Raw genomic sequence first — 25,468 nt, forward strand, 5'->3', positions numbered from 1 at the left:
GTCATGTCCAACAAACACTCTATCTGATAAAGGTCTGTTTTTATCAGGAGCGAACGATACACATAACGATATTGTCATCGACGGTGTCGAAGGTTTATTGAGATTCGGCAGCGGATACAAAAAGTGGTTCTTTGTTTTTAATGAGTATTCGTCTCCGACAAGTGAGAGCCTGATGTGCAGGTACTACGGTACCGTATCTCTCATTCTTCCTTCTCTTTCTCTCTTATTATAGCGATTATCCCAGTCACATTGTATCGCGTACTCGGATTTTGAATCACGAGTTGTGTATGTATTTTTCCCGCGATGAGGAGAAGGGATCCCCCTCTTCTAGATGATTTCCCGAATAATAAATTGCAGTTTATATTTCTTAAAAACATGATGTGACTAAATTACAATGTAACCCGTTTTTAGGGTTCCGTACCCAAAGGGTAAAAACGGGACCCTATTACTAAGACTCCGCTGTCCGTCTGTCCGTCCGTCTGACTGTCTGTCACCAGGCTGTATCTCATGAACCGTGATAGCTAGACAGTTGAAATTTTCACAGATGATGTATTTCTGTTGCCTATAACAACAAATACTAAAATCAGAATAATATAATACAAAAAACGTAATTTTTTTTGCTGTTTTTTTTTTCGTTATGGTACGGAACCCTTCGTGCGCGAGTCCGACTCGCACTTGGCCGGTTTTTTTGATATTATTTTACAACTTATCTTGCTTATTCTCTAACTGCAGCACTTCCACGTTACGAATGGATACTCCTTCCATGATATTTTTAGAATTCTGTTTTTCAACGTATTTTTTTTATATCGCGTCGAGGGCAAATAAGCATAAGGCCCGCCCGATGGTAACATCATACTGTAGACCCTCGGGAAAACCTCGGCAGGGGGCTCATTCCACAGCCGAAGCGTCCGCGGGAGGAAATTCCTCTTAAACTGCACAGTACGCGACCATTTAGGTTCTAGGGTGTGAGGATGAACACCCTGCCCACGGCGAGCGGTGCGGTGATACTTATGGACTTACTTGTGTCGTAGTTGGTCGCGTTCACGATTTTAAATTTATTGCCACCATTCTTTTAATGTATATATTATTATTTTTTATTTCGTTGCGAATTGCTACTTTTTTTATTTTGCATCTTGTTTGTTATACTTAATCGTGACGTGTCTGTTATCATTTGTTTTATATTGTGTTACTATTCTTACTGCACAAGTTCATGGCCCCGACGGAAGATCAGCGCTAGCCCAGCCAGGCTAGCACCATGCTGACTCGGGACCACAGGCACCTGTCCGGTAAACGGGGTACGCTGGTTCGATTCCAGCTCTGGACACTGGAGGCTTTGGTCATTTTTTCCTTCGTATATGATATTTATTTCAGTTTATAGTTTAAATAGTAGTGTCTACTTGAAAAACCACAAATTAAAATATTTTCATAGAAAATAATTTAATTTGTTCTTAGAGTATATTATTTATGTTGTGTTACCTAAGTGTTTTCCTCGTTTTTTGCCACGAATAAACGCTATCTATCTACTTACTGCTGTCCATTAAGGGTCCCCGGCAAGCTCGGTTCTCCATATAAACGTAGTTCCGCTCTCATTTTAAAACGAGTAGCTAGTTTGCTCTGAAACTTTGTACTTACAATAGGATAAGGTATATCTATGTCTGTAATTAGTTTATGTACTTATGTACATACTGCTGTGGCGCAGCGACCCGACACAAAAGACCGCCATGCTACTCTGTCCAAAGCCGTTTCTGTCCAGTCGAGGGCGGTGATATTTACCCAATGTATCTCTATTCCAGAAAGTGTACATCGCGATGTACGACTACGAGGCGAACGACAGCGATGAAGTATCGTTCCGCGAGGGCGACCTAATCTCGAACGTGACGGCGATCGACGAGGGCTGGATGACGGGCCAAGTGCTGCGCACCGGCCGCACCGGCATGCTGCCCGCCAACTACGTGGAGCGCGCGCCGCAGGGGACCTACACGCACTAGACTACCCACCTGCACTCTGCTCTGTAGCCGCACAACATTACCGGCAAGCTTGACAGAACTAACTATATAGACAGCTTTAACTTCGATACTATTCCACCCGGCCGCGTAGCCAACACGCCAATCACTTACGCTCCGTAGCGATCGAAACGCAGAGTCGACGACTCGACGCGCGATTCCGGTTCGAACGCCATCTTGATAGTAGCCTAGTGATTAATTCCTTTGTTTTTTGCTCATTAATATTGTTTAAAGTGTAATATCGATAGCTTTATTATACAATAATCTAATGTGGTAGTGTGCAGTGAATGGAGAATTAATCTCAAAGCGTGTTTAACCACCATTTTGGAGTCAACGGCCGGTAGTCCACGTGCTTCTCGTAAAATCCAGCTATCGGTTTTACGAGACAACTACAACAACCACCGAACAGCGTCGTGCTCTAAGAGCATTTATTTTGTTCCTACCCTTTTACGTGACATTGGTTACGGGCAACACCGCCCTCAAGTCCATCAAGAAAAAAAAAAAAAGCTTGACAGAACTAACTATATAGACAGCTTTAACTTCGATACTATTCCACCCGGCCGCGTAGCCAACACGCAATCACTTACGCTCCGTAGCGATCGAAACGCAACCATAGTATAAACAGGGCAAAGTATGTTATCTTCATACAAACGCACCGCGCGCGACTTGTATGTGTGCGCCATAAGTATCTATGCGTTGCCGCACGCACACTCAAACAAAATCTCTACTGGCGCACTGAGAAACGGGTCTGTTTATACTATGACGCAACTGTCACTGTCGCACTAATATGGAAGAGTGATAGAGAGACACAAAGCGTTTCGTTGTCGAAGCGATAGCGAATGTCACCTTGGCTAGGCACTTTTACGACTACTTCTCTATGAAGCTTAGAAATTAATTAAAAGTGGAAAAATTCACTGTCTTGGGTGGGGTGGGTAAAGCCTCCTCCCTAATGGCTAATATGGTGGGAATATTCGCTGCATTGGGTACTGTCTTGGTGGTTCAGATGGTAGAGCACTGTACTAGTGTTCCAGTGGTCGTGGGTTCAAGTCCCACCCAAGACAGTGAATTTTCCACTTAATTTATTTCTAAGCTTAATAGCAATACTGATACCTCAATAAACTTATCACCGATTAACTTATTCTGAACTATACCTTAGGACCCTGAAGATGCGCACCGCAACTTAACCCTTTACCAGGCTAAGGGATATATGTTTCCCACATACGGCACTTCAAACATGTGTTCTATTTTCGATCAGTAAGATTCAGCCTGGTAAAGGGTTAACATTTTCACTTGTTATATTGGTTACTGGCTTTATGAATAAAAAATGATTATGATTATTGAAGTATCCGTAACAACATAGTATTGTTCATATTTTGATATAAAACCTGACCAGGAATATATGATCACGCGCCATGTTGCGGAATTTCACTGGAACTATTTTTTTCATACTATACTGAACTGTCACCCTATACATGAGAATAAACAGCGCCCTCTTGACAATCATCATATATTACTGGTCAGGCTTAAAATACATTAATTTTTTGTCAAAAATGCTATTTTGTACGAATAAAATAGGAAACATAGGTAACAAATAATAAAAACATTTACTAAACTAGAATTATCAAAAATTTTAGTGCTTTCTATTTTAGATATTTGCGATTTTGGTAATTAATTATATTATTTCAGATACCTAATGTACCTAAGTAAAAGTGATGACCAAAATAAACTAAATAGTATTGGAATAGTCTGTCGGTGTCGAACATTCAATAAACGATCAAATATCAACATTTATTTATTTATTTATATGCTCCTATTGCCAAACTTTGCAATTGTATAGGTTGTAGCTTGTAGCAACGTTTTATATGTAAAAATACATATCGTTTTACTTATTAGTAAGCGTTTAAAATGTACAGTCATCTGTACAATTATTTTATATATACGCGTACAGGAATGTTGATAACATTGAAGGACTCTGCATGTTAGTGTTCATATGTGTTTCAAAATGTTTTTTTTTTACTTGACTGTACATTAATTTTAGAAAAATACTTATTTATACTGACGACTAATTTTCTTTAGATTATCTCTAGACTTAATTGTATTTAACCTTTTCGACGCCGTGTCAAACACAAAAGCTGTCATCCAGACGCCACGTCACCGAAGTGTCAAAACTGAAATTGAACTTTATGCACATGCACGTAGGTCTATGTTGCTCTGTGGTCTATGACCGAGTAATCGGTCTTTGGCGTTGAACCTACGGTGCGTAAATATCGGTCATTGGCATCCAAAAGGTTAACTCATGAAATTGTAAAAGAAACATTATTTTTGGAAAATACATTTTAGGCTTGAATTGGAATTGTCTCGAAATTGTCTCAACTTAGATCAAAGTAGGAACGGGCTTTAAACACGTCATTCCAGTTTATATAATATTATTATATTTTACAATACTGACTTATATATTGATTATAACATTTAAAACTTTCGCGGTTTGAACACATATTAAATCACATTTAGAAACGGGGAAACGGGGCTTTTCGTGGGGTAGTCACACAAATCTCTGTTTTGACATTTTGCTGGGACGTCAGTTAGCCGCGACCACGACTAGTGAAACCTGTGTCGAAACGTCGGTAAATAAAGGTAACAAAATAAATTCGCGATAGACCCGTTTCGAAATGTGATTCAATATTATATATTGATTGTTTTAATTACACATACTGCCTGTAAATATGAAAGAGGTTTGAAAATACTAAAATATGTTGAACGCGAACTTATAAGCAATTTAGCTTTTAAGTTGTTTCTTTCTTACCAAGAACACACATCAATGGTGTATAAATCAATATTTAATATTTAAGTAATTGATAGACGTATCAATTGCAGATTTTAAATAATTTTAAGTCTAAGTTACATGAACTTTCAAACAACTTAAAGAGTCTAAGATTGTATCTATATTTTTCTATTCAATATTATAAAACCTCATTGCACCTAAGCTTAATGCAACTGTATGCAGATTTCTCTCAGCGTTAATTATGTATTATAAATATTAAACATATAAAAGTTGTTGTCATCATATTGAAATTACGTATTTTAATGCATTTTACAAAATTTGTGACATTTTAAAATATAGCACAGATTTTTTTTACATTCTTATTTAACATTCCGTGTTTTTTATTTCTTATTTATGTTGATTGTTAACATGCTCGCATTTTACATTAATGTCCATAATAATTGTCAATAAAAGCAGTAAAAATCAGTTGGTCTTACTAAAATATTAGATATATAACTGACCAATGTATTTAGTCAATCTTCTGTTCTAGCGAGAAGATATTTAGTTTTTTTTTAATAAATCAAGTTAGATATTTAAACATTATTGACCAGTTTTAGAAATAAAATTTTAGTAACTTCAAATAAGTTGATTTTGTGAAATTAGATGAACTTGACCATTTCTAATTAAGTTTTTGTTCGCTAGATCTATAGAATAAATGTAATATGCCAATAGCTTTTATTTTTAATTAAGGAGGTACCTAGGTCACTGTTAAAGTGCAGTTAGCTTAAGTTAATATTTTATTTATTATCTTTTTTAACCAAAATCATGATGATAATGTATAATAATATGTATAGATCAGGACTAGTATCAAGACTATCAAGTTTCTTACATACTTAGGAACTATGCACACCGGGTTCTTAAAACGCGCGTCGACGGTGCGTTTAAAAACGCGGTGTGCATATGCCCTTACATTGTTTTAGTTGTTGACAAAGATTGATTGTAATATGTGTAAAGTCTAAGACAAATTCGTACTTCGAATTTGACAGCTGTATCCGCGCTGTACGCTGTTAAAGCACGTTATTACTTAGGTTTTTCTTCTATTTTACAATCAATAATTCTTTAGTTGTTTATTACAATTATAGGTAGTATTGACGAATGTTTCCTACATATTCTCATATATAAGGTAAACGTCCGAATGCTCGTCAATTGCCCAGTATATGTCATCTATAAACTTTTTGGTCATCATAAACTGAAATAGATGTCATATACTAAAGAAAAAGTGACCAAGCCCAGTGACGGAGGCCGGATTCGAACCGGCGTTTTCAAAACAATTTGATTTGTCCCTTATTCTCAAGTTCTCAAGTCACTGTCAATATAGGTGACAGCGGTGTGTCATGTACCTATTGGAAATTAGCATGTCTATATTCTGTTTTTTATTCCGTAGACTAAAATGACATTTCATGTGGTACTAAGAAATGTCATCTCATACACATGAAACGTCAGTTTAGTCTACGGAATAAAAAAACAGACTTTAGCACTAGGGCGCTACCTTAACCATAGAGAAATATAAGTAAAGAAAGAGTGGTAACTCCATACATCAGTTTTCGCGCCTTATTTCGTGGTCGACATCTAGCGTCAAGTAGCGGAACTCTCAGTACTGCTACTCGACAATAGATGTAGCGGCAAACAAAAAGTTCAAACTAATGCTCGACGATTTTCAGCTAATATTATATCCAGAGTAACCGTAGGAGTTGAAATTAGAGTTCCAGTTACTCTGGTTCAAATATTAGCTGAAAATCATTGAGCATTAGACTTTTTGTTTGCGGCGACATCTATTGTCGAGTAGCAGTACTGAGAGTTCCGCTACTTGACGATAGATGTCGACTACGAAATAAGGCGCGTTTTGGTAAGAAAACTAATGTATGGAGTTACCACTCTTTCTTTACTTATATTTCTCTATGCCTTAACTTCAATCATAAAATTATACCTCATAATGTCCGCGGTTTTTAATCCTTTGACCGCTAAAGACATCTGGTGACGCGCGCGGCTTCAGCCCAATATCAACCTCCCTGCATTCCGATAAGGTTCACGATGGCGCGTCGCACACGATAGGCATTCAAAGGATTCTAGTTTTGAATTTGTATACATAGTGTTATATATTGTTATTGTATTGTATAAACGCCGGCGACATCACAACGCTCCGGGCAGTATTAACTTTACGTCCAATGTTACAGTGCCTTTGGAATATTATATTTTTTAAACTGAAACGCGTGTTTTTATTCACTTTGCTTCTATAGCCTTCTTGTAATTTAAACCGTTTTCAATTGGAACAGTTGCATTTATTTTGTTTCGTTCGATTTCAAAGCCAAAGAAATTCCATTTTTCATAAAGCCGAAAAAGATGGGACCACGACCTTGGTCCGTTGAGCATATATCTTTTTCTCGCTCTCACTTTTAACTGCCTCCTTAACGGACATACGGTGGACCACGTTCCAGACAAACGAACTGCTGGATTACAACCAATGGTATTGGTTGATTCCTCTCATCTCCGCCTCAGTGGAAAGGCAGCATTACATAACATCAGACAAAACATCTGCTTCCTAGCTTATATGAAGTACCTATAAAAGAGTAGATTGATTCCTCTCATCTCCGCCTCAGTGGAAAGGCAGCATTAAAATAACATCAGACAAAAAATCTGCTTCCTAGCTTTTTGAAGTACCTATAAAAGAGTAGAGTTTGAGCATAGATAAATAAGTAAGCTTAAGGCCCCGACTGCAATTTACAAATAAAAAAAAATACAAATACAAATGAATTTATTTCATTACTTTTTACAGCTGTTCTTACTTGTTTTTGTTGTTGTTAGCTGTTCCTATACAATTTGCAGTTTGGTTGCTGTCCGTCTGTACCGGCCCTTACTTATTTCTCTATGGTAACCAAAGAGTAGTATAATATATTGGTAACCCTTTACCACGCTGACAGTTCAAAAATGACAATCGAATGTCAGTCTTACTCATCGAAAATAGAACATGTTTGAAGTGCCGTATGTGGGAAATATATATGCCTTAGCCTGGTAAAGGGTTAAGCAACACTGGTGAGTGGAATGCTACCAAACTGGTTTTGGCATTTTGCAAGTGTGTGGCTTCTACCCAGTGTGTCTATGATCAAGCAGAACTTGCTTGCAGGTGAATGGTTTCTCACTTGAAGGACATTTATACAAATCATATACAAAACAAATGAAGCACATTTATTTAAATATACCTGCCATCCTGATTGTCACGTGTTTTATGATATGGTGCCCTGATAGGAGAAATAAAAAACAATCTATAGCGGTTCATATTTAACTTCTTTATATTCAATATTTAAACATCCCACATACACTTCGCATGATTCTATAACAGCACAAGACAGTACAATTTTTAAATAATTAATTAAACGCAGTTTAAAATAATATTTTTGGAATTTTTTGAGATATGTATAATTCTGGATCTAGTGTTTATTTGGATGGAAAATAGGTATTAAATTTGACCCCTCCAAAGTAACAGTAACAAAATAAGCGCGTAAAGCTAGTGGACGCCCTAAAGCAACACTGTCCAATTCGCCCCTCGTCATTGGTCAAGCGCGTAAGTATCAGGCGTGTTACGCCTGTAAACTTGTAGTTTTATACGAGGGTCCGTTGTCTTTGCGGCCATAATTTTCACGTCTACGCACCATAAGGCTTCTACAAACGATACAACTAATGACACTCAGTTTTAGATAAATTGCTAAGTAGATGCAACGACTTCAATGGATCGATTAGATGCCGCAACGTAAGCGATTATCGGCGACGCTTGGACCTCTCCAAGCAGAACTTGCACATTTGACAGGTGAATGGTTTTTCACTTAAATAGACAAGGATATTTAATTTATAAATTGCCACTGGCGTAGGGCGTTTTACATTTATGAGAATTGTAATAATTCCCAGAAAAGGGCGAGAAACTGTGGCGCTGCTGCTGTGCTAGGCCTATAGCAGTGGGGATGGGAATGCGTCTTAGGGGAGAAGTGGCATGAAGGAGCCAGGCTACTTTTTATTTATTAAGGAGACGTTTGGAGAGGCCTTTAGTATATTCATTTGTCAACGGTTTGGAGATGTCACACGCGTATGATCCTAGTACAAGGTTCCCATTTATAGCTCTTGAATCTATCGGCCAGCGAGCGCGTGCTGACCTTTCTACTGCACTCGGACGCGGTGAAAACTACGCTGGTGGAGGGCTTTTGGGTCGGTTTGGCGTCCTCGTAGTTATCCGTTAGAGCTGAAAGGGGAATACTGATTGAACGCTTATTTTTTAAAAGATAATGAGAATCGAATGACCTCGTGTAGTGAAGGGCACATACATATAATACAATAATAATTATAATTAGGGAAACCGTAACCACAAAAGATGTGAAATAAAAAAACCGGACAAGTGCGAGTCGGACTCGCCCACAGCTCGGGTTCCGTGATTTTTAGTATTTGTTGTTATAGCGGCCACAGAAATACATCATCTGTGAAAATTTCAACTGTCTAGCTTTCACGGTTCATGAGATACAGCCTGGTGACAGACAGACGGAGGAGTCTTAGTAATAGGGTCCCGTTTTTACCCTTTGGTACGGAACCCTAAAATACGAGTTAGGTATATTTTGACAGTTTTTATTAAGCTTGGTTATAGCATTTTCAGATGTATAAAAAGTGTGGTGGACATAGGTGACGCTCTAGTAATGGCTTGTTTCGCAAGCGTATGAGTTCTCTCCATTGTGTCTATGTTCATGCCTAGATAAACTTTTTATGTGCTTCTTTAGGAGGTGTACTTAAGAAATTACTGCGATTTAACCAAGGCGTTCGCGTTCTTACTCAATGAGGGCTACCGCGTTTCATTTCGCCGCTAGGGGCGCTAGTGTAGATGGAATTCTTTCAAACTGTCAAATGCATAGAAGTTTGGGAGGTTTCTTGCTTTTTTATCGGGAATTTTCACTCCTTATTAATAATTGTGGTAAATCTTTGTCCATCTTTGATTAATCATGGTAAACAATAGATATAGCTTAATAAATGTTAGTGGTTTAAAAAAAGTGCCAACTAAAATATATGCAAAATTAAACAGCGGTGTCAGTATGGCTGCATTTTTATCACCTGTCACTATGCCTGTCACTTTCGCACTTACACACTTGTTAGAACGTGACGGGTATGGTGACAAGCGATAAAAATGCTACCGTGCTAAGCCTGCAGGTTGAAAAAATGGCTCATTTAGACGTTAAAATACCTTTGTGTATATTAGAACGTATTGATTTTATAAAAATAAGCATAGAAGAATTTTGAGATTGTTTTTCTGGACCTACATCTACAGTCGCGTCAACTGGTGAGCACAAAAACGGTAGCCCTCATTATTATGGTGGCAAAAGGTGGGGTGTTCTAGGTACAAACATATTTACATACCTATCTAACAGAACCATGGATTTAATTCAAAATAAATGTACCAGTAACTATAAACGTAAAAAAGGGGTGTTCCCCAGGGATCTATATTGGGAACTTTTGTATTTAATCTACTTACAGAGAACACCATTGCAGTTGACGACGCAGCTCGCGATGCTAGACGCTTGATCCAAGACGATGGATGAAGCGGCGCTGGAGGTGACGTGTGCGTCTGCTCGGCGGCGGGCGGGCAGCGCGCCGCACGAGTGAAACTCGCCGAACTTGCGCTCCAGGGCTTGGCTACGGGACACATGGATTTTTAGGGTTCCGTACCCAAAGGGTAAAAATGGGCCAAGTGCGAGTCGGACTCGCGCACCGAGGGTTCCGTACTTTTTAGTATTTGTTGTTATAGCGACAACAAAAATACATCATCTGCAAAAAATTTCAACTGTAGCTATCACGGATCATGAGATGACAGACAGACAGACGGACAGCGGAGTCTTTGTAATAGGGTCCCGTTTTTACCCTTTGGGTACGGAACCCTAAAAACGGGACCCTATTACTAAGACTCCTCTGTCCGTCTGTCACCAGGCTGTATCTCATCAACCGTGATAGCTAGACAGTTGAAATTTTTACAGATGATGTATTTCTGATGCCGCTATAACAACAAATATTAAAAAGTACGGAACCCTCGGTGGGCGAGTCCGACTCGCACTTGTCCGGTTTTTACATTTTTCTAACCATAGGCAAAATGTGGCTTTCCATCACAGAAGTCCTTATGCTTTATGTAAAAAAAATTTTGAAGCAGAAGGACATGGAAAGCCACAAATAATTATGGGACTCGTAGTGGGAAATATTGTAAGTAGTATTTTATAGTTGACAGTGCTGTTCAGCATCATACGCTTAGTCAGTTTAGGCATAGAGTAACTTATACTAGAGCGGTACTGTCATAGTAAATTTTGTAACCCCAGTAAATTCACTGCCATCTGTCGACACACTTTAAAACTAAAATTGAAGATTTGTAAAAATACGATAATATGTATTTAAATATAGATAAATGATTTTTTTTATTTGCATTAATTATTTTGATGATTTTGACCCATGTTCTTTCACTGATATGCGTTAAAATTTTTAAATAACAAACGAAACCGTCAACGCCATCTATACGACTGTAGGCCAAAACTAGTAGCGCCCTCAAAGAGAATCAAATTTTCTTGATTTTCGAGGCACGTTTTTTCCTTAGACTGTATCCATCTATTACGGAGTTATATCTATCTTTGGCTTAGGTTTTGTGTTAAGTTGTTAACTATATAAGTAATTTGAAGTGGATTGTATATACTTACTGATGATGATTCTTCTTATCATGATAAATTTAGATTCAAATTAACTAAAAAAGGAATTTGGATTGCCTTGCTTAATAAAGATTCAAAACGACTGCGCCAGTTAGGTATATTATCTTAAGGTTATAGTAGAGTATTTTTTCATTTTAAAGCTTAATGGAATCGACAAAACACTATTTTTATTAGTAACATTTTTTTAAATATAGGTACCTACCTGTAATCAAAATTTTCCCCGCAAAAGTTGCAATTTTCGGAGCAACACTGAGACATGGCGTCGGAGCCTAATGAACGGCGGTAATTGTTCCTGCGCCTCACATCGTTACAGCTGAAAAAAAATTGATGTAAGTAAATGTATAGTTTGTCAAAGGACTGTCTCATTTCAAACATAGACTGAGAGACTTATACTATCTTCGTCTTACACTACTGCTAGCACCCAAAAGAAAAGGATGAGTATAGTTTTTTTTTGTTCTTATTTACTGCCAATTTGGTTTGACCAACTATATAAGCTGCAGTGGGGTAGATAATGTGGCCACACCAAAAAAAAAATGTTTTTGGAAGATCGGTCCTTTTCGCCTACATTTTTTGAAATTTATCGCTTATTTCTACTGACAAAATTGATTTGCCAGATTAAGACATTGGAAATATGGTGGTTTTGCACCGCAGGTTTTGTCAAATCAGAAAATTGTAAAGTTTAAAAGGGCCCACTGACTATCCGTCCGCCGGACGATATCGGCCTGTCAGTTGTTCGGAACTGTCAAATGTTTGTTCTAACTGACAGGACGATATCGTCCGGCGGACTGATAGTCAGTGGGCCCCTTAAGCTTAAGTTTTGGGTAGTGTCCATAACAATTCCACTGAGAAAGACCATGCGCGCCAAGTGTTAATTTTTATCTAATTTTGTCGATCTTTATTTATTTTAAAAACGTTGTCTTACAATATCGAAGTTCAAAAGCGGTAAAATTACTATTTAAGTTAAGGTTGCTTTTTTTTTCTTCTTTTTTTGATTAGTGTCAGTGTCACATAATCAATAACCGAGTAAAGTTGAATTAAAAGTCCTAGTTAGAGGTTACTTTGGGATTTAATCGTATCGAGCGAAGTGTCCTAATTCGTGTATCGGAACTATCGGAAGCTTATAAATTAAAGATAATATATAATCAAGAACTACATATATTTTTTCCACGTCTACGAAAACCAACGTCTTTTAGAAAAATATGATCACCTGTAAGTTAGCCTCTTCCCTGTGACATCGCTGCAGCTGGATGTATGCTTGGAGTGTCCATCGCTAGCTGACACTTCGGTCTGATTGTCCGTCGGACATTTACTTGTAGGTAGGTGCATCTCCGAGTGCCTATGGATTGGTTTTCTGTTAGCCCTGTTTGCAGTATTTATGGCAACTTTTGCAACCTTAAACTTTACCCCATACCTACCCAACATACCCAACATAGCCCACTTAGCCTAAATCTTCTTGTGCTGGGCTGAAGATAAAAATTCTTATTTGCAAAAAATTTTAACTTCTGTCGTGTCCCCTAAAAACCAGGACAGTGGCGTAGCTATACCGATTGAGGCAAATTCACCGAATGGAAGCAATGGGGATCTTCTCGAGGCAGTCCGTGACATTTTGTCTGCTCTATTAGGTAGAATTGCTTATACTTTTCTATCCAGTACGTAACTATAGGGTGGCAAAGCAGCTTTGCCACCCTATAGTTACGTACTGGATAGAAAAGTATAAGCAATTCTACCTAATAGTCCGGTTCTCCATACAAACGTATTTACACTCTCATTTTAAAACGACTAGCTAGATTGCTCTGAAACCATGACATTGTATGTGCAAAGTTTCATTACAATCCAACGCGTAGTTTTAAAATGAGAACGAAACTCCGTTTGTATGGGAAGGTGAAATTCGGCCGAGCTTGCCGGGGACTCTTAACGGAGAGCCTAAGCATCAAGTCAGCTACCTACTTAGTGGACTGGCACAAATCTACACTTCACTACCGCACTGGGTGTGGTATGGAAGTCAGCAGTGGGGATATGGCAATAGTAGGAAATGAACACAAGTTGAAAAATATCAAGCTACCTCGAATGGGACGCTCTCTGACAACCGCGCGTGCGTCGGGCCGCCATTTTTAATACGGAAAACACGCCCCCTGGCGGCTGCGCGCGGCACGAAAATTTCTTTACCGCTCGAGGGGATATGAACATTTTATTTCCACTAAATGTGGCTCTGAGCGGTATGCGTTTCGCTTTGTCCATTTTTCTTTGAAAACAAGGTAAATTATCCTGTGCATTTTCCACAACATTCGTAATTTTCTCGAGGTTTACCTAGATTTCTTAACATCTGTAAGGATCTGCGTCGAGTCGACGATTTTATCGAAGAACGAGACTATCTTCTTAAGTTTCTCGTCGTGCTCTTTCGTGGGTTCAGGGTCCGTTTGGGTCACGCTGGTGATGCCGGAGCGGCTGGTTGGAGGGGGCGAAGAGGGGGGGAGTGGTGGGTGGTGGTTTAGCCCTGAAAGGGAAGGTTGTGCTTAGATTCGCTAGATCTATTGGGTGTGACCTAGCATATCAATATTATCTCATTCCTTTTTAGGGTTCCGTACCCAAAGGGTAAAAACGGGACCCTATTACTAAGACTCCGCTGTCCGTCTGTCTGTCACCAGGCTGTATCTCATGAACCGTGATAGCTAGACAGTTGAAATTTTCACAGATGATGTATTTCTGTTGCCTCTACAACAAGAAATACTAAAAAGTACGGAACCCTCGGTGGGCGAGCGACTCGCACTTGTCCGGTTTTTAGTAACACATATTGAGTTAATTCATTTGGGCATTTTTCAACTAACCTATACACCGTGTTTTTATTGAATTCCGTTAACTTCCGTTTAAGAAAATAAATGGCATACTTAATTTAAAAAAATATATTTATTTATTTATTTTTTGTTTATAAAAAGTAATTAAAGGTTGCATATAGTGTTGTTGTAACGCGGGCATTAACTCTAACATTAACACTAACATTAACGGGCATTTAACTCGACCAAACAATTGAAAACAGTGACATGTCAATGTCATTTCGAACATCGGCCGTTCGAGAAAACACTAGTAAACAGGTCCTAAGGCAAGTGTACACGCTCGTAGGGGCTTAATCAGAAAAAAATTAAAGATTATTTACCGAAATGGAGTTAATTAGAATACCGGTGTCTTTGAGAAAGTTACTTGATTTAAGCTCAGGAATGCACCCTTGAAATTAACGTAATAAAAAAAAAGTGTGGTCGTATCAAAAATACACGCTGTATAGGCATCCAAAAAAAAACTAGTGACGGCTCACCATGAATCTAGTATAACTGGATCGATCATGAGGGGTGGGGGGAAATGACCGAACGGGATAGTCTTATGTATCTTTCAGTAGGAGTAGCAGAGATAGCGCTGTTATTGTTTGTCCTTGTCACTGTCTCACATTTCTTTTATTCCCTACCGTAAATTTGTTGGTTTATGGTGGGCTACAAATCTAATCGACCATATTGTCGCATTGCGTATGTTTTGTCCCTCACGGGCGCACGCGTATAGCTCATCTATGTAATCAAGGGCCTGACACTCTTTGATAGAGAAAGATAGTCTTATTGCGATTCCTATAAGAGGAAAGAGAAAATAGTGCCATGCTTTGTCCTTATCACCGACCGGGTTTTTTTCATGGTCGGGTTATGGCAGCATACCTAGGTAGGAGGCGATGGCGAAATACTGAAATTTATAAGAGTGAAAGAGAAAAAGGATTATGCTGCCATACATTATTTTATTTTATTTATTATCCATTTTATTTTATTTTATTTTTATTTTATTTTTATTAACCTGTCAATACATGAATATAATAGGTACAATGTACATAATTTCAATTATTAAGAAACTATGTTCAACACAATAATTATTGTTAAGAATAAATAAAGAATAAAGAATATGTATTTCTCTTACCCCTATAGTCGCTCGCTTTCATGTCTATAATTAAAGCCTGACCAGTAATATATGATCATTGTCAAGAGGGCGCTGTTGTTAAGTAAGTAAGTAAGTAAGTAATCATTTATTGTCAGATTGTGCATGTCAGTATACAGATGTTACAATAGTATCTTATAATAGTAAGTGTCACAATCAACCGGTTTAGGGTATACAATAGACTTATTCCTAAAATACAATAGTAATATATATATATATAATAGCTAGATAAATTACATTCCAAAGACAGAGTCAATTCAATATTAGTATAGTTTACATTACAATTCAAGTCAATATACATTATAATTTACATGTCAAGCGATCGATTTTGTTCTGTTCTGAGAAGAAAATCATCGAGATTGTAAAAACATTCAGTTAATAGAAAGGTTTTTAACTTAGAGAAAAATTTGTTGCTTGGTAACTCTGTCCATGACATAGGAAGTGCATTGTAAATGCGGACAGCCATGTGGTAGCAATTTTTCTTATACACTTCTAATCTACTTTTTGGGACAATCAAAGCTTTATGTGTGACTGTGCGCTTTCCAATGTTACATTTCTGATCAAATAATTCCAAATTGCATTTAACGAATTTACACATTTCTAAGATGTATAAGCTCGGAACTGTCAAGATTCCATACTTTTTAAACAACGGCCTGCATGACTCTGACCACCTGACTCCCGCTATAGCCCTCACGCATTTTTTTTGTGCTATGAAAGCTTGTTTTACATTTGTGCCATTTCCCCATAATACTATTCCATAGCGCAGTGCAGAAGCAACATAGCTATGATAAACAAGTAGCGCGGTTTTGTCAGAAGTGATACGCTTCAGTTTTTTTATGGCATAAATAAATTTATTGATTTTAGTGGAAACTACGTCTATTTGTTGTTTCCAATTTAAATATTCGTCTATATCAATGCCTAGGAACTTTGTATGTGATACTTCTTCAATTTGCTCATTATCAATTTTTATAGTTAATGGTATTATTTTACTATTCCTTGTAGCAAATCGAACTAATTTAGTTTTTGAAGCATTCATGCAGAGACCATTCCGATGCAGCCAATGCCCTACATCAGTCAAAGTAGCATTTATGCTCTCTTTTAGCTCTTTGTCGTTTTTACCTCTAATAATTATCGTTGTATCATCTGCAAACAAAAGGCAGCGATGTTTAATATAAGTAGGAAGATCATTTATATAGAGCAAGAATAGGAGTGGCCCTAATATGCTGCCCTGCGGTACTCCACTGTGATTTATACGTGAAACAGAGTCGACATTTAGCTTAGAATTATCGGTCAAAGATGTATATTGAATCCTAGTTATTTGGTGACGATCTGATAAATAGCTATGCAGCCATTTGAATGCGGGCCCCCTTATGCCATATTTTTCAATTTTTTTAAGTAGAATTGAATGATCTACGAAATCGAAAGCTTTACTTAAATCTAGGAATAAGCCTATAACTATGTCGTTTGCATCTAGTGCATCCAGTACAGTGCAAACTAAATTAAATGCAGCATGTATAGTTGATTTCCCTTTACGGAATCCACTTTGTTCTGAGCAGAGGATGCGATTTTTATTTAAGAATTTAAAAATCCTCGCGTACATGACCTTCTCAAAGACTTTCGATATAACTGGCAAAAGCGCCACAGGCCTATAGTTGCTTTTATCTGTCATGATCCCTTTCTTGAATAAAGGCTTTATAATTGCAAACTTGAGCTTGTTGGGAAAATGCCCTTGTTCCAATGACAGATTTACAACATGAGCTAACGGCACCGCTATGTCATTGGCTTGTTGCGCATGTATAGGATGACAGTTCAGTATAGTATGAAAAAAATAGTTTCAGTGAAATTCCGCAACATGGCGCGTGATCATATATTCCTGGTCAGGCTTTACTATACTATGTCTATGTATGTAATGTTAAGGGCCCTCCACACTCATGCGCGAATCACGGCGCGAAGCCGAAATTCGCGCATGAGTGTGGAGGGCCCTCTAGGTCTATGCGGCTCACCAATATGTTCACTCTCGTGCTGCAGCTTATCTGCGTCGCGTTCGAAGCCCTCATGACAGAAGTGGCAGACGTAGCGGCGGCCGGGGAAGTGGCACAAGTTGAGGTGGTCATTGTAATTGATTATGCCTGGAAACCGTTGAATCCCTGTCTCTAGTTTGTTCTATGAGATTCCGCATAAATAGCATCCAGGCCATATAACAAAAAACCGCCCAAGTGCGAGTCGGGCTCGCGCACGAAAGGGTTCCGTACCATTGCGCAAAATAACGGCAAAAAATCACGTTTGTTGTATGGCAGCCCCACTTAAATATTTATTTTATTTTGTTTTTAGTATTTGTTGTTATAGCGGCAACAGAAATACATCATCTGTGAAAATTCCAACTGTCTAGCTATCACGGTTCATGAGATACAGCCTGGTGACAGACAGACGGACAGCGGAGTCTTAGTAATAGGGTCCCGTTTTTACCCTTTGGGTACGAAACCCTAAAAAAAGAACAAGAATTTGACAAGATTCTTTATCTAACATCTGGGCATCTCTGTCACTTGCATATTCGAGCGATAAAGAGATAGATAGCGAATTTTCGGATTCGCGTTCACCGGTAGGTCCTCTGTAAGCAAACCATAAGCAAACCGCCTTGATGCATCAATGTCATATTTTATTATCCCTGAAAACTTATCAAAAACCTGTTAAAGGTACAGAATGTATAAGTTACTCTATGGTTTACTATAAAGGTTTACAGAACATGGCAATATCCCCTATTCTAGGGATTGCCGACCCTTGGAGTATCATGGAACCGTAAGTTTTTAGTGAGTTTTTATTTAATTTTTTATTCTATTTTATTTTTACTGTATTTCTTTTTTGTGTTTTAAATTTATTGTATTTGCATTTTAAAACTAATACTATGTAATGGGTCTATTGCCTGAATAAAGAAAACATTCTGGGGCGACATATTCGTTCACTCGAAAAAGCCCTTTAATAAAGATCATAGAGTAACTTATACTAGAGCGGTACTGTCATAGTAAATTTTGTAACCCCAGTAAATTCACTGCCATCTGTCGACACACTTTAAAACTAAAAATGAAGATTTATAAAAATACGATAGAATGTATTTAAATATAGATAAATGATTTTTTTTATTTGCATTAATTATTTTTATGAATTTGACCCATATTCTTTCACTGATATGCGTTAAAATTGTTAAATAACAAACGAAACCGTCAACGCCATCTATACGACTGTAGGCCAAAACTAGTAGCGCCCTCTGAACGAGAATCAAATTTTCTTGATTTTCGAGGCACGTTTTTTCCTTAGACTGTATCCATCTATTACGGAGTTATATCTATCTTTGTAAAGATTAAACAAAAAAACATTCATTCATTCCAGGCAGTCCATACCGTATAGCATCATCCGGCAGCCGGCGATGGGGCACTGGCGCGGCGTGGTGTCGAGGAGGCAGTTGCGTTGGACGGTCTGCGCGCACACGTGGGCGGGCGTGTGCATCGCGCCCTCGGACTGCGCGCGGGCCGGGCGGCGAGCGCGGCGGAATCTGACAACATTTGAAGAAAATCATGAAAATAGGTAGGTACATCTAAAGGGTAGTTCTATTCGATTATTCAGTCGCACCAATTGCTTCATTACCAATATCTGGGAGACCGAGCTTTGCTCGGAAAACATATAAAAACTCAAAAATGCGCGTTTTCATAGACATAAGACCCAGCTAGATCGATTTTTCGCCCCCGAAAAATCAAATATATAGCAATTTCGTCAAAATCGTTAGAGCAATTTCCGAGATCCCCGAAATAAGGGGCATTTTCTATGAAAAGGGACCTTATTGTCGATGGCGCTTACGCCGCACAGCGTCGCGCGGCATTGTATTTATATCGGAGCATCGTTTATAATGGCGTAATCGCCATCGACAATAAGGTCCCTTTTTATAGAAAATACCACATATATATAGATAGATAGATATATACAAGAATCGCTCTTTTAAAGTTATAAGATTCCCACATTATTGACGAACTGCGTATAAATGGTGAAGTCATTTTCGGTTATCTTGTAGCACTCCCGTGCTTCGGCTGTTCTTGTCACAATGATCCTGTTTGCTTTTATAAAACGGCCATAATGTGGTGATGGTAATGAAGAATCAAAACGCAGTACAAAATCGCATAGAAGCACCCTAAAAAGAATTGCCCGTCAGAAAATAAAACGTGCCAATAAAATTATCAATTATACCATGGTGTGCCTCGGCGCTGGCTTACAGTGGCGACTTGACTTACAACTACCGAATTTACTTAGTTATACCACAGAATAAGTAATAGTATTATCATGTTATACCTTGCCTTACCGGTTGCATCATCGAATTTCCCTTGAAATGCTTCGATACGAGGATCTTCGAAAGGAGCGCCACCCACAACAAAGGCACAGCACAGCGGAGTTTCTACATGCCAGGTGAACTTTAATAGCAAAAGTGAGTGACCGCGCGGTTTAAACTCAGTCCCAGACGCCCTCATAAAGGCCTTATTCCAAATTTTAATTTCAACATTTATGAAATAAGACAAGGTTCCAAATTTAAAAACAAAACCAAAGCTTTTGGGACCTGGAAGACAAATATGACCAAACCCGCTCCAGACGATAAACGTCAGACTCGCTGACAGCGGTGTCTAGGCAGCGATGCCGGCTGGGGCTGCGGAGGCCGCGCAGGCGCTCCACGAAGCATTGGAGTTAAAAAAAACCGGCCAAGTGCGAGTCGGACTCACACACGAAGGGTTCCGTACCATTAACTATAAAAACGATCACCCATCCAAGTACTGACCCCGCCCGACGTTGCTTAACTTCGGTCAAAAATCACGTTTGTTGTATGGGAGCCCCACTTAAATCTCTATTTTATTCTGTTTTTAGTATTTGTTGTTATAGCGGCAACCGAAATACATCATCTGTGAAAATTTCAGCTGTCTAGCTATCACAGATCACGAGATAGAGTCTGGTGACAGACGGACAGCGGAGTCTTAGTAATAGGGTCCCGTTTTTACCCTTTGGGTACGGAACCCTAATAACAAACTTCACCTGATCTTCCTGTGTCTCCTCCGCTCCAGACGATGGATGTCACACTCGCTGACAGCGGTGTCTAGGCAGCGATGCCGGCTGGGGCTGCGGAGGCCGAGCAGGCGCTGCACGAAGCATTGGAGTAAAAATAACAAACTTCACCTGATCTTCCTGTGTCTCCTCCGCTCCAGACGATGGATGTCACACTCGCTGACAGCGGTGTCTAGGCAGCGATGCCGGCTGGGGCTGCGGAGGCCGAGCAGGCGCTGCACGAAGCATTGGAGTAAAAATAACAAACTTCACCTGATCTTCCTGTGTCTCCGCCGCTCCAGACGATGGATGTCACACTCGCTGACAGCGGTGTCGAGGCACCCGTGCCGGTTGGGGCTCCGGAGCCCGAGCAGGCGCTGCACGAAGCATTGGAAGCGTGTGCGCTTGCGTTGGCGACTCATTCTCGGCCTGGAGAAATCAAAAGACAATAGGGAATATTACGCGAAACTCTGCGTAGGGGGCGCCAGGGCGCCACTACCACAATCTGAGGGTCTATCGTTACAACAAGAAAATTTATTTATCTAACATCTCTGTCACTCTTGCATATTCGAGCGATAAAGAGGCAGATAGCGAATTTTTGGATTCGCGTTTTCGGTAGGTTCTCTGTAAGCAAACATGCATCAATGTCATATTTTATTATCTCTGAAAACTTGTCAAAAACCTGTCAAAGGTACAGTATGTATAAGTTACTATGGTTTACTAAAAAGGCTAGTGCTGCACTCTAGTGGCAGAACATTGCAGTAATATCCCTAGTTCACAACAGGCGTTAACCGAAATGTGAATAACGTATGAAAATGAGCATGTGACTTTTCCTTCGTAGGCTATTTTGTCATACCGATAGGAAGAGTTAGATTTCTTTATTTCATGATAATTTCATTATAAATTTGCAGCAATGTCAAATAGTATGTTTCTCTTCTCATCATCATGATTGTCCAAACATTAGGTATCTACTTACCTACATTATAAAAATTGTTTCTGGCAAATGATTTGATAAAAAAATAGATAAGCTAGTGGTCAAATAATATCTCAAACAAAAAAAACTCACAACTTTCATAAAAAAACTAAAGGCCTACTTATTACAATTATGCCCATATTCCTTGCAGAATTTCTTCCAAGACCAACCTTAGCCTCGATTGTGTATAGATATGTGATGAGTGCAATATTATAATAATGAAAAATGTTAAGATTGTATTCCTTTTGTAGTTATAAGCCAATATTCAATTATTTACCCACTACCCACTGGGTAAGAATAATTATAATGTAAACTGCTACACCCTAGTAGGGTCCATGTTTGTACTTGATTAGACTTTTAACATCTTTGTAAAATACCATTGTTGCATTGAATAAATCATATGATATGATATGATGATATCAACCTGGGACAGGGACACGGGGTAGGCTGGAACACCACATTGCTGGTTTTCGCACAGCCGCATTCATGTTCGCTGGCCAGCAACGATTCTCGGGAGGCTTGCGTGGCTGCGTAGGCCTTGGTTGATGGTGCTTTCGTGCAGGATTCCGTTTCTGATGTGTTGGTTTTCGAGCAATCCACCTGAAAGTTAGTTAACGGATAAAGTTTTGGTTGGCCTAGAAAACAGAAGAGGCGCGGTAAATAGGTATAATCCTGTAAGCTACTGATTTACACATGCATGGTCGAGGTCGAAGTAAGAGTGAGAGGCAGTAATGTGGCCTCGGTTTGGTTTGCCGATAACATAACGAAAGGGAACCTTACTATAAGTCCAATAGTTAAAGTAAAGGAGGTTGCAGACTCGCTTTATGGAGCCCCTTATTTCCACACTGAGGGATAAGATTGCTGATGAATCTTATGATTAAAAGAAAAGGTTGTTAATACAAAAAATACTTCTTTTAGACTATTCTTCCCAATAAGCTCATTGAAAGTGGGACCACTTTTACTTCTAAAGTTAGTCTATGCTATGTTTGTATTTTGAGTAGGGTAGGGTAGGAAACAGTGGCTCGGAAAAAAATTGCCGGGTACAGTGGCTCACTCAACCTAATTTCAACATGATAGAGGCTATATTGGGGCGACTGAGTCACTGTTCCAGCTGAGCCACTGTTTCCTACCCTACCCTACATACATTACTTAGCTTAGACGGCCTTTAGTCACCTATCATCATCATCATCATTGGCCTTTGCGTCTATTGCAGACGATTTATGGTGTAACACCGGAGAGACACAGTTTTTGGTGGCTGAATAGACCGATCCGAGACCGACATGGTCTACCACAGGCCTGACAAGAGAGATTTGCTGAAAACGGTACTGAGACGCCTTGTCGTCGTTTTTTTTCTCTTGTCAGCGAGTGCGGCGAACCAGGTCACCTATATATTTTATTAAAGTAAGGCTGTCTTTCCGCTGAGGCGGACACAACAACCAATACCATTATTGGTCCAAATCCAGCCTGCACGTCTTCTCTCCTCCGCCACCGTAGAAAAAAACCGGCCAAGTGCGAGTCGGACTCTCGCTCCAAGGGTTCCGTACATAACACAATTTAAACAATGTATTTTTTACGTGAAACGTGACTGAAATGTCTTTAAAAAACCCGTAGGGGTCGGATCAAAAACTAAGTAATTAAGTCCGACTCACGCTTGACTGCACATTTCTAATAGGTTTTTCTGTAAAGATCTATTTTGTGTATTTTTTTCAAAATTTTAGTCTCAGTAGTTTCGAAGATAAAGGGGGGGAATGGTCATTGTTTGCCTATTTTCTTGAATAACTTCTAAACTGTTTATCCTAAAATTATAAAAAATATATATATTTGAGATTCTCATAATGAGCCCTTTCATTTGATATATAACACGATATAGTTTGAAAAACATTATTTTTTAATTTTCTCTTTTACCCCCCAAAAGTGGTCCCCGTGTTTAAAACATGAATCTAGTATAACTGGATCGGTCATGAGGGGTGGGGGAAAATGACCGAACGGGATAGTCTTATGTACCTTTCAGTAGGAGTAGCAGAGAAAGCGCTGTTATTGCTTGTCCTTGTCATAGTTTCACTTTTCCACTGCTGCCACAACCGAGGTTGTGGCAAACAAATAACTACGTGACATGTCATGTTTGTTCGTTGCTTGTTTAATTATTGTTGTTTTGTATGAAATTGTGCTTTCTCTTATGAAATATAGTGATGGTTAGCGTTTTGAATGCTTGAACTTTGATAAAATAATGGTGAATTGTTCTGTAATCGGCTGTAATATATGGCTATAAAAATATGAGATCATAACCTTTCACACGTAAGTACGGTATTTTACACCTTCCTCTTAAAGCAATATGTGAGAATAACATCGTAAAATTACGTTACACTCAAAGCAATGTAGAATCAAACGATTTCAATAAAAATATCACAATTATTTACGCAAATTAACAAAACATTATTTGTAAATGAAATAAAACTATGAAAACGGATTATATCGCGTATATTGAATTTATAATACATCCCGACCGAAGACAATATTATTATTTGTAAAATTATCCGCCCAAATTACGTAGGTAGGTAGGAGTCTGAGGTCAGCCATTTTTAAACTTCTTCTTAAGTTAGCTGTATAACAATCATGTTAGGGATACCAGATGAAAATATCATAATTTTATGGGTAATTTTGACCTCGAAGTTTTTCGTATTTCTAATTCCAAAAAAAGTGTGAATAATGTGATTGTGATTTCATAAAATTAAAACTCATAATACATTTTATTTACTAACATGTTTAGTTTTGTACCACCTGCGCGAATTATAGGAGGTATTTCATTGTTCATACGCCTAAAAAGAACGGCCCATTGACATTTTATTCAACAATTTTACTACCGTCAAACTTTGCCTCCAGGGTAATCGCCCCAACGTGATATCAAATATTGGGGTAATTTTTACCAATATGGTATCCCCACGTTTATGACGTCATCTATGTCTATCCCTTACGGGTGCACGCGGTAGGCCGCATCTATTGTAATGCTAGGTCTATGGTTTAAAATTTATTTGTTAACGTTACATGTCCGTCTTCGGGTCACAAACTTACGTATGTATACCAAATTTCAACTTAATTGGTCCAGTAGTTTCGGAGAAAATAGGCTGTGACAGACGGACAGACAGACAGACGCACGGGTGATCCTATAAGGGTTCCGTTTTTTCCTTTTGATGTACGAAACCCTAAAAAGCAGCGTAAACACTACCTGAACAGCTGTTTGGATCTCATGATCCGACGTCCCAGCACACGCGTCCAACTTGACTCGATGCGACCGCTTCCTCTTACGCAACTTCCTCCCAATATCATCACTCTCTTCCACCACACTCGTATCCCCAGCAGCGTACGCCTCTTGCATCGGCAACATTCCTATAACGCTCGCGTCATAAATCTGAAACAGCTTCTTCAGACACTTATACTTCGCTTTTAACACTTCATGTTTCTTCTTCGGAACCCATTTTTCTTCAGTCTCATTCTTCTCCGGTATGCTGGAAAGGGTGGGGCTCCGTTTGTAATGCATTGATCGTCGATAAGTGACTACGCTACAGACGATTTTGCTTAACAAATAGAACAAGATACTAGAGTACAGGTAATTTAGATATGTCACAAATATCATCATTCACAGTTCTCCGGTCGTCTTCTGCGAATCATCCAGTCTTCTAGAAGGTAGCCGTTTAGGCTTTGTGGAGAGTTTTCCCGTGCCGTGTATGCATGTTGTTGTGGCATCCCAGTGAGTCCAGTGACAGAATAGTGACAGACTTCTGAATTTGAATGGAAGTAGTTTTCTTAATTTTCCTGAGATCGATACACGAATGCATTGCAATAATCCCACCTTACATTTTCATAGAAATGGCCAGTGGTTCTCAAACTAGGTAGTTAGGATCACAAACTACTAAGAAGATACGTT

General features: G+C 38.9%; 2 protein-coding genes and 1 non-coding gene across 3 annotated transcripts in view; 2 read left to right on the forward strand and 1 right to left on the reverse strand.

Moving 5' to 3' along the window:
* The window catches only part of LOC134752839 (LIM and SH3 domain protein 1), a 55,669-nt gene extending 48,638 nt beyond the window's left edge, over positions 1–7,031 (forward strand). The window contains exon 7 of the mRNA XM_063688600.1: positions 1,794–7,031. Coding sequence (XP_063544670.1) covers positions 1,794–1,988 — 195 coding nt within the window. The 3' untranslated portion in view covers positions 1,989–7,031. The remainder of the gene's footprint in view (positions 1–1,793) is intronic.
* On the forward strand, positions 2,992–3,064 carry Trnat-agu (transfer RNA threonine (anticodon AGU)). Its single transcript has one exon. It is a non-coding gene; the product is annotated as a tRNA-Thr (tRNA).
* A 1,860-nt stretch (positions 7,032–8,891) lies between the features above and the next one.
* On the reverse strand, positions 8,892–25,277 carry LOC134752620 (uncharacterized). The gene is made up of 10 exons (XM_063688290.1): positions 24,770–25,277; positions 21,971–22,146; positions 20,847–21,002; positions 18,896–19,047; positions 17,504–17,629; positions 13,845–14,031; positions 12,745–12,873; positions 11,740–11,850; positions 10,325–10,485; positions 8,892–9,052 (listed from the first exon to the last, which is right to left on the reverse strand). The coding sequence occupies exons 1-10, from the start codon at positions 25,178–25,180 to the stop codon at positions 8,892–8,894; spliced, it is 1,770 nt and encodes a 589-aa protein (XP_063544360.1). The 5' UTR covers positions 25,181–25,277.
* Between the last annotated feature and the right edge of the window lie 191 nt (positions 25,278–25,468).

This window comes from Cydia strobilella, chromosome 25 (assembly GCF_947568885.1).
Source record: "Cydia strobilella chromosome 25, ilCydStro3.1, whole genome shotgun sequence".
NCBI classification, from domain to species: Eukaryota; Metazoa; Arthropoda; class Insecta; order Lepidoptera; family Tortricidae; genus Cydia; species Cydia strobilella.